The sequence below is a fragment of the Saccostrea cucullata genome, unplaced genomic scaffold (assembly GCF_032062105.1).
Source record: "Saccostrea cucullata isolate Sc308-1 unplaced genomic scaffold, CSIRO_AGI_Scuc_v1 ctg885, whole genome shotgun sequence".
NCBI classification, from domain to species: domain Eukaryota; kingdom Metazoa; phylum Mollusca; class Bivalvia; order Ostreida; family Ostreidae; genus Saccostrea; species Saccostrea cuccullata.
In genome coordinates this window covers 84,776-95,479 of record NW_026940770.1, presented here as the reverse complement: position 1 = coordinate 95,479, position 10,704 = coordinate 84,776, and the positions used below count along the sequence as shown (strand labels likewise).

Sequence of the window (10,704 nt, the reverse complement as noted above, 5' to 3'; positions counted from 1 at the left end):
GCGTATCGAATCAACTGAGATATATAATCTCCTTATGCAGGAGATGAAGGTATATTGCTGCATAAGTAAAGAAACGTTAAAGTCATCACATTTATCATATAGCTTATTTGTTAGATTACCATTAACGTCTTTTTCAACTAAAATATCCAAGTATGAAACAGATGTGTCAGACTCTGTAGTATCTTTGATCTCAAGCTCACCAGGATATATCGTATCGACGTAGGAATGGAAATGAACACTGTTAATTGACAATACGTCGTCGATATATTTAATTAAATGTCTAGTTGAAGGTCTCACAAGTGTTTTCTTCTTTTCGCGCATACGATTTTGCACAAATCCTGCTTCATATGAATATAAAATAATATAGGAATACTGGTGGTAATAAAGTAGAAATGTTCTCTCTTTGTTACTCTGATCTATCTCTTTTATTAAGTAACAAAAGTAAGCATGGTAAATGTATTATTATGATAAACAACGGCACCTCTTTCAAAATTGTGAATTACATGACCTTTTGTTTAAAACACGAACCAAATTCAATTGCTGAAAAGTTGTAACATGATACTGTAAGGTCCGTGGGCCTCTTGTTATGTACACGAATCATATCTACGACACTGTAAAGCTTAAGCCAAATATTATTCAATTTATTAAGGTCATGCATTTTGGGAACATGTGTAATCATTAGTTTATTTTGGACTCTAGGGCTATTTGTATTGAAATATATGGTCGATTTATGTTTTCATACTGTGAGATCTAAGACAGCCTAGCTTGATCAACTGGTATTTCTTCAAGGGAACATGTGTCACAGCTCACACGTTATAACAATGTGCTTAATTTAGAATGCACATAATCAAATATACATGTACGTTTTATATATATCACGCTATATTTATCAAAAATGTTACACACAGGAAGACCAAGAATCTCCAAATCTCAAGTTTTTACTGTTTTTTGTTCATTCCTTCAATAGAAAGAAATGTTATTTCCTTATATTGCAGATATCTTCAGTTTGTTTTTTTTATTCCAACACTGTTGTATAGCTTATGTCACATTGTGTAACTATGCATCGATAGATAGAGAGATTATAAATAAGCATCAAGTATATTTACGTGAAGACGGGCAAGTCATTTATCCATGTTTCCCTTATTGTTTTCAGATGTTGGGAAATTATGCAATTGGATTTTGTCCCATGTCTTTGGATACAATGAAAACCGTTAAGAACTGTCCAAAAAATGAGCAAGAATGGAATCAAAGAGCTGAGCTCAAGAATTGCTCCCAGTTTCATCAAAGCTGCACGGACAAATCAAATTTTCGTTACCACTGTCTGCCTAACACAGTTCTGCAAACCCTGGTGGAGGTTTGTGCTCCAATGATACATGCATCAGGTAATACACAGCGCAACAGGATTTCTTTTTTATGAAAGCTCGATGAAATTCTTCGTTTCGTTTGTCTATCCATCTGTATGTAAATTTTTCATACTTTCGACTTCTGAAAAACCACTGGGCCTATTTCAATGGAACATGTCACACAGTATCCTTAACTAATGGGGATTCAATTTGTTAAAATGAAGAGTCACAACATATTCCAAAAGGAAAAATTAAAATTTATGAATTTATTAATGGCATCTCTTAAACATTCACTCCCCAATAACCACTGATATAGGGAAGATGAAACTTATGTGGAAAAATTCTAACGTATTGTAGAATTAAGTTTGTTCAAATCATGAACCCCGGAGTAAGTACGAAGCCACAGTGGATAGTCGAAATTTTGCATAGGAATGTGTAGGAAAAGTCTTAAAATCTTCTCGAGAAACCAAGGCCTTGATCATGATTGGTAATGTTTAAATAGAAGTATCTTCTCTTCGATTAGTGTTGATCCAAAATTGTTCAAATTATGACCCACATGGCTATAGGGCGAGTTCAATATAAACAGTCAAAGTCTAACATAGGAAATTTAGGAAAAATCTTTTAAAATTTCTTCCGGGGAACAGCAAATACATGATTGGTCATTTTTATTTGGAATTCGGAGCATCCTCACGTAATGTAGATTCAAAATTGTACAAAATCTTGAGCCCAGGGTTAAGGACGGGCTGTAAAGACGAATTATGACCCCCATCGAATAATGACCGGGGGGTCATTTTTCAACAACAAAAAGTGACCCCCACGTCATTTTTTTTGTAGAAAAAGAGTCCTAGGTGTCATTATTTTATATATTAGTCCTATAAAAAATTGACTCCCATTGAAAAATGACCTCTTTAAAGTGATACAAAATTTATAACAGGTGAAAAGGAAATATATATACTGTATATTATAATTGTTCTTCCTTCGAGTAATTCATGCATTGTTCGAATAGATTTGATCTTTTTCTTCTTAGCACGTAGGGGTAATAAAGTTCCTCATTTCTCTCTGTCGAAATATTGACAAATCAATTTTAAGGGTCATAAACCCTCTGCTCACTCATATGAAAGTTTTCGTTTACTTTTATGATTTTCCAAAGGAAATGTATATGCTGAATAAATTTCAAACAATTAATGCATGGCTTGCGGGGCAAAATTTGACAAAAAATTCACGTAACCTTGACTAATTTAATAGACAGTTGTGTCATTTAGAGTTATCTCTCTTATCAGAGTATCAATGTACCTTAAGCAATTAACAATCAATCAATTAATCTTCATTTCTCTGATAAAGGAGCAAACCTAGAAAATCAAAAATTGTACATGTAAATGGATCAAACACACGCTTAAGATGAAATTTATGAATATATATTTTTTTTTTACTGACTAATTGATACGTTGTTTCAGAAAAAAAAATTGTTGGGAAAAAGTAGAAATTTGTAGCAGACGAATTCGGACGAGTGAGTAAAATAGAAATTGGTGACAGGACGCCTCGATGCTGTATATTTTCTTTAAATGTTCGATCCTATACATGTAGACTATCACTATATGATTAAAGATATTTCAAATCTTTGCAAATACATATTCTTTTTATACCTCCACCATCTCGGTAGAACAACCAGATCTAGACTTGCAATGAACATTTTCAAGTGAGAAAGTAAAAATTTACATTCATGAATTTGGAAAGGGATTACACTCGGCCCCATCTCTGATTATATGCTCCTGAATGTTATGTGCATCTTTTCCACTCAAGTAGGAGAGGCGTTTTTACTATACTGTTTTGAAAAAAAATGATTGATTAAACGAGTTTCATTTTCAAAGTAGAAATTGTTAAAAGATAAAAAAAAATTGTCTGAAAAAATGAATAGGGGATAATCTCTCCTCCTTCTCCTATTCTTTGTGCCTTGATAATATGATCACTTGAGTCGATTTCGGATGCAGGTGAAATAACTTTTCAGAATTGTTTCCAATCTATAAAATCTGCACTTCATTCACAGAGTGATCCACACTAATGCCATTTATACATCCATGCTATTGATTGATGATTTAACCATTAAAAATGTAGGTAAAAGATATCTTTTGCAATTCATAAAGACAAATTTAATAAACAGAATGCCTGTTTCGAAACCTTTATTCTGCTTGGAGCTTTGTATTTTTGGTATCATGAGCAAATAACTAAAGCTACAAACATCTACATCAATGATATTACATGTATTAGCTTTATGTAAATATATATAAATGTTGAAATGGTTATATTGATGAACTTAACTATAGCTTTTTTGTTGAGAAAGCATGTTGTTCACTGAATATTTGCGATATGAGGCATACTCTAAAGATATATCATAGTTAACATTCGTTAGTTATGAAATACTATTGAGTAAAAGATTTTACTATAGTAAATAAAAGCTTTAACTAATTAAATTAAAGTATTTTTACAATGAATTTCGTTTTTTAAAGTTTTTTCTTCTAATTTCCTATTATGCAATTGTATTTCTTGTGAGAAGACCCTACTTTGGGAACCAATATATTTAAATTGCATTTAAGAAAAGTTTAATTTTCGCTTTGTTGACATACAGGGGCATAGCTGTTTCACAAACACATCTTTTTATATATACGAGTAGTTGCGGATAAGAGATGGATACCCCAAAGTGTAACAGACGGACGGACGGACATCCCGATCACTAAATATCCTCCTGCTTTGCAGGCGGAGTATATAATAATATGATCGTAATACTGCTAATTTTTTCTGTCAGTACGATCAAATCGTGAATCCCGATGTCAGGATATGGCATCAATATACAATTAATTACCCCATGTAAGGTCAAATAAAGTGAAATAAGGACCCGAGACCTGGCCCACGAGGTCAAGGGAGGTCATCGAGTGGGCTAGGTCGAGGGTCTTTATTTCACCATGTTGAACTCACAAGGGCAAATTAATTGTTTTATTATACCGATATATACTGACACACAAAAGAAACGCAACACCCGACTTTAGGGGGAAATAAATATGTAAAGTAGAGAATTTTGTATCTTAAAATTATGAATATCTTCAATTTGTTAAACATCAGTAATTTAACGGTTGAACGACTTCCATTCCATAACCGGAAGTCAAGTTTGAGTCTGCTTAACAGAAATCAAAAATTGCAGGTTTAACAAAAGATTCGGCAATATTATTAAGTTTTAAGGGTTTTTTACTGTTCATCATAAGTAATGCAGCAATAGTTCATAAAATAAACTCTCCTTTTCTTTCCCGTAAAGATGCTAAGGCTACTTAAAAATGGCTTGTGTACGCATTTCCATTGCTCTAGCTGGAAAATTTCAATGTAAAGGTGATGGAGAGTTCCTAATGCGAAATAACACTACATTACGCCTCAACAGGGTCTTACGTATCATATGCATTAAGGAAAGGCCTTGTACCGGAAGTCCAACACTGCTCTAAATTAGAGAAAATTTGACCTAATCATCTGAAAAACGGGCATTTAAAAATGCCAAAGGATTATTCCTTCACTCAGATCTCGATATTAATGAAACTATTGTATCGTAGAAATTAAGCTGCAATTGTTGTTTAGGGCAGTCTTGCGCGTTTTACTTGAATGGCTGGGAGGGGGTGTTTTAACAGTCATATTTTACTAAGTAAAGTAAACAGATAAACATTTATGATTGTTATCAAATCTCTGATGTTCTGAAAAGTGAGTTAAGCCTTACTTTATTCGCTTTTGAAAATCATGATATAAAAAATCAAACATTTGTAGATTACTGCTAGTTGCGTTTCTTTTGCGTGTCAGTATATATTAAAAGTATGAACCTCTAACCATTATCAATTCTTTATTTGATCGGGATTCGCTACAGACCAATGAAGTTGTTTACATTGGCGTCTGCAAGTCGTGTAAGTTTTTGAATCTTGATTTACTGATTAAAACAATATTTGGTTGATAGCGAAATACATTGTTATAACTAACGATTATTTTTCCTCTACACAGTCAAAATCTAACAGAGAATTAAACTCTTTAAAGAGCCGCCTCTACATTCTATTGAACTGAATTGTAACGACATGGGTCCCTATTGAAACTATACATTGGAACGATAAAATTTTACCGTATTCTCTATGGAAATGCAAAATAGACCATGCACAATTTAAAAAGCATGTTTTTTTTTTCGAATAATTATTATTTTTTGCATCAACTTCACTAAAAAACGAATTTTTGATTAAGCGGTCATTTTTAGCGGTCATTAAAAATAATGACCGGGTCATTATATCCCACGTGCAATGATTCCTAGGTCAGTATTGCTGTAAACAGTACCATATGGAGTCATTGTTGTGTTTTAAAGTTTTATTACCAGCCAATCAAATTCGAGTATTATCAATAGAGGTATAATAAATGTTTATATTGGAATATATAATAAAAATCCTCTCGAGAACAGCATATTTATAATTGTAGGCATCCTCAGGTAGTGTAGATTCAAATTAATTTGTTCAAATCATGACCCCCGGGGTAGGATGGACCCCATGTTTCACATTGGAATACATAGGGAAAATCATCCCAAGAACAGCAAACTTGTGATTGATCATGTTTATAAGGAAAAGCCCTTAGATATAGTGTAGTCTAAGATTTATTTAAGGTCTTTCCACCCTCACAATTTTAATGTTTCAAAGTACAACAGCATTTATTTTCATTTAGATTACTTTAAATTTACCAATTATTGCATTTTTGAATACCGGTATCAGGGAAACTATTTTAAATTAGAAGAACAATAAAGTATTTTGAAAGGTTGAGTAATTGATTAAATAAATAGCCACGATAAACATATAGCCACTTCGGGGTATCGAAGGTAAATTTCAATAGAATATGCATAGCGGGACTACATTTTGACTTCGAGGGATCAAGGGTTTCGAGAGATCAAGAGTTCAAGAAATCAAGAGTATATTTGCCTAATTAATTATATATTTTATGGAAAAAAAAATTGGGACCGGAGACTCACTTCGAGCTATCAAGAACTTCGAGAGATCGAAGTTTCAGCTATCAAAAGATACCTGTACTTAATGCATAAGGGGGTGGGGTAAATTTGACCGAAGGATAATGTTACATATGGTGATACTTTCAAACTGAACAATCAGTTAAATGAGATGCATTATTAGTGGATACCAAAAACAGTAAAACAAAAATGCATATTCTTGGAAAGTCTTTTTTAACCTTGCTTCAAATAAACATTTTTTGGTTCATACATGTAAACACTGATTTGAAGTTAATATTTTCTCTGATTTCCTGTATGATATTTCTACTTATAACAATAGATTAACATACCACACGAAAATACGAGGGGTGATCAAAAAGTTCGCAAACTATCTCTATATCTACAGAACCACAACTCAGATTAGAATGAAATTCGGTACACACATAGCTATACACAAGGTGTATAATTAGCATATGCTGAATAAAGTTTCTCTCCTTGTTTGTGACGTCACAATGTGAAAATGACGTCACTATTTAGGTCACTTGTGACGAAAAATAGTTGTCTCAGTCGAACTCGTTCAACAAACGACTATACAATTTATTGTAATATCTTAGAAATCCCTCTAAAGTATCATATGATAATTTGTACACAGTTTATTGAAATAAATGAGTTCCTATAAATTCAATTAATGATTGGATTAATCGTTTTTTGAAGGAAGGCTGATGGTTAAAAATGATAATTGTCATCTTGCCCAGTGAAAGCAATTTTGAAAAGATGTGTATTTTTAATTAAGCAATTTGCTATCAAAGACCTCCAATTAGCACTTTGAAAAATAGTTGAATATTTGAACAAGAATATAAGTATTAACACGCATTCTTTGTAAGCACCAAAAAATCTTGGAAATGACATGTCTCGGATTTTGATGAAATTTTCACCATAGGTGTGTCTTGGTACAAACTAGTAAATATGGTGTCGGAAGTTCCACACGTGCACTTGGTTGCCATGGAGACGGATCCATTGAATTCAGTCATTTTTGGCCAATTTTGACTAAATGAAAACATGAAAATTGAGGAAATGTAAATGAATATTTATCGGTATCTAATATACTCTAACAAAAATCATTGGATCATATGATAACATGACATTTTAAGGTACACAGGGCATATAATCGTTTATTCTAGAAATATTCCTCCTGTAAGAAAAAGGTCATGCAAAATTACATGGTTTCTAAAAATTTGAAAAATGGGGAAATTGGAATTTTTTGAGGTCTTTGAGGTTAAATAAGAAAAATTGTTCGCGGAAATTTCCCAAATCTTAAATGTGTTATTATACTTGGGAATAAGTAGTGTCATTTTATGAAAAAACATAAGTGGGCTTTTGCTCCTATTTTTGGTAACATGTATCTATAAATAGATATATTTTAGAAAAATGTGAAAAATCAAATTTTGGCAAAGTTTTAATTGTCATTACTGCATAATTAGAACGTATGTTGTAAAATTTGAAATTTTAATGACAAGAGCTGGACACCACTAATTGGTTTGGACAACGGTTGAGGGGAATTCCCATTTCTATTTTTAGTAACAAGTAGCTAAATATAGATATGTCTCTGAATATTAAGAAAAATGGCATTTTTGTTCGAATTGGAAGCTTCATATAAAAAGTCCTAACAAATATAAAGCTTTCTACAATATGCTTTCAGAATGTACATGTGTTTGTTCAAAAATTGATTCAATATTGAGGATTGACTCTTGTTTCATTTAATGGCAACAATGGTCTAAAAATAGATTACTCGAATAATTAAGAAAATGTAGATTATTGCATCTTTTCAGGCACATTTTAGATGTAGTTGCTGCATAATTAGGAAAAATTTTGTAAAATTTTAGATGTAAATGACAGGATCTGGATACCACTAGCAGGTATGGATAATTGATGCGGGGAATTCCCATTTCTATTTTTTGTATCAGGTGGCTAAACATAGAGATGTCTCTGAATATTAGGAAAAATGGCATTTTTGTCCTAATAGGAAGCTTCATATAAAAAGTCCTAACAAATATAAAGCTTTCTATAATATGTTTACAGAATGTACATGTGTTTGTGCAATATTTGCCACAACATTGAGGATGGACTCTTGTTTCATTTTATGGCAACAATGGTCTAAAAATAGATTACTCGAATAATCTGAGCAAATGTAGATTATTGCACCCTTTCAGGCACATTTTAGATGTAGTTGCTGCATAATTGGGAAATATTTTGTAAAATTTTAGATGTTAATGACAAGATCTGGATACCACTAGGTGGTATGGATAATTGTTGAAGGGAATTCTTATTTCTTTTTTTAGTATCAGGTGGATAAATATATATATTTCTCTGAAAATTAGGAAAAATGGCATTTTTGTTCGAATTGGAAGCTTCATATAAAAAGTCCTAACAAATATGAAGCTTTGTACAATATGCTTTCAGAATGTCCATGTGTTTGTACAATAATTGCCACAATATTGATGATGAACTCTTGTTTCATTTCATATCAACAATGGTCTAAAAATAGATTATTCGAATAATGGAGAAAATGTAGATTATTGCACCCTTTCAAGCACATTTTAGATGTAATTGCTGCATAATTAGGAAATAGTTTGTCAAATTTGAGATGTTAATGACAAGATCTGGACACCACTAGCTGGCCAGGTATGAATAATGGTTGAGGTGAATTCCCATTTCTTTTTTTAGTATCAGGTGGCTAAATTTAGAGATGTCTGAAAATTAGGAAAAATGGCATTTTTGTCCTAATAGGAGGCTTCATATAAAAAGTCCTAACAAATATAAAGCTTTCTATAATATGTTTACAGAATGTACATGTGTTTGTGCAATATTTGCCACAATATTGAGGATGGACTCTTGTTTCATTTTATGGCAACAATGGTCTAAAAATAGATTACTCGAATAATCTGAGCAAATGTAGATTATTGCACCCTTTCAGGCACATTTTAGATGTAGTTGCTGCATAATTGGGAAATATTTTGTAAAATTTTAGATGTTAATGACAAGATCTGGATACCACTAGGTGGTATGGATAATTGTTGAAGGGAAATCTCATTTCTTTTTTTAGTATCAGGTGGCTAAATATATATATGTCTCTGAAAATTAGGAAAAATGGCATTTTTGTTCGAATTGGAAGCTTCATATAAAAAGTCCTAACAAATATGAAGCTTTGTACAATATGCTTTCAGAATGTCCATGTGTTTGTACAATAATTGCCACAATATTGATGATGAACTCTTGTTTCATTTCATATCAACAATGGTCTAAAAATAGATTATTCGAATAATGGAGAAAATGTAGATTATTGCACCCTTTCAAGCACATTTTAGATGTAATTGCTGCATAATTAGGAAATAGTTTGTCAAATTTGAGATGTTAATGACAAGATCTGGACACCACTAGCTGGCCAGGTATGAATAATGGTTGAGGGGAATTCCTATTTCTTTTTTTAGTATCAGGTGGCTAAATTTAGAGATGTCTGAAAATTAGGAAAAATGGCATTTTTGTTCTAAGTGGAAGCTTCATATAAAAAGTCCTAACAAATATAAATCTTTCGACAATACGCTTTCAGAATGCACATGTTTGTACAATAATGCTACAATATTGAGGATGGACTCTTGTTTCATTTTATAGCAACAATGGTCTAAACATAGATTACTCGAATAATTGAGAAAATGTAGATTATTGCGCCTTTTTTAGGCACATTTTAGATGCCATTGCTGCTTAATTAGGAAGTATATTATAAAATTGGAGATGTTAATGACAAAAGCTGGACACCATTAGGCGTTGTGGACAATGGTTGATGGGGTTTCCCAATTCTATTTTTAGAATCAAATGGCGAAATATAGATTTGTCTCTAAATATTTGGAAAAAATGGCGGTTTTTGCTAATTTGAATCCTTCTAGGAAATGTCGTAAATATAAAGCTTTCTACAATATGCCTTCGAAATGAACACTTGTTTGTACAGGAATTGCTACAATGTTTAGGACTGACTTTTTTTTATACCAACAATGGTCTGAAAAGATTCCTAGAATAATCAAGAAAATATGGGTTATTGTACCTTTTCAGGCAATGTTGGAAAGAAAAATCAATGTTATAGCTTTAGTCTGGAAATTTTTGCTGTAGATAAATTTTTAGCAAATTTGCGAGTTCATTGCATTCGCAAAAATATTTTTCTTAAAGATAAATTACAAATAAGAAAAAGTTAACAAAGCAGTGGTTATTCGCAAAATTTTGATACGTGAAAATTAATACGCACATTTTGACCTGAATTCGCAAAATAAAATCGACGTAAAAATTTCCAGATTTACAGTAGACGTTGTGTGA

The 10,704-nt window shown here is 32.1% G+C and overlaps 1 protein-coding gene across 1 annotated transcript in view; it reads left to right on the top strand.

The window, feature by feature from the left end:
• The first annotated feature begins 1,183 nt into the window (after positions 1–1,183).
• LOC134256272 (uncharacterized) overlaps positions 1,184–10,704 on the top strand; it is a 31,018-nt gene continuing 21,497 nt past the window's right edge. Inside the window, exon 1 of the mRNA XM_062738928.1 lies at positions 1,184–1,382. Within this exon, the coding sequence (XP_062594912.1) occupies positions 1,187–1,382 (196 nt within the window). The 5' untranslated portion in view covers positions 1,184–1,186. The remainder of the gene's footprint in view (positions 1,383–10,704) is intronic.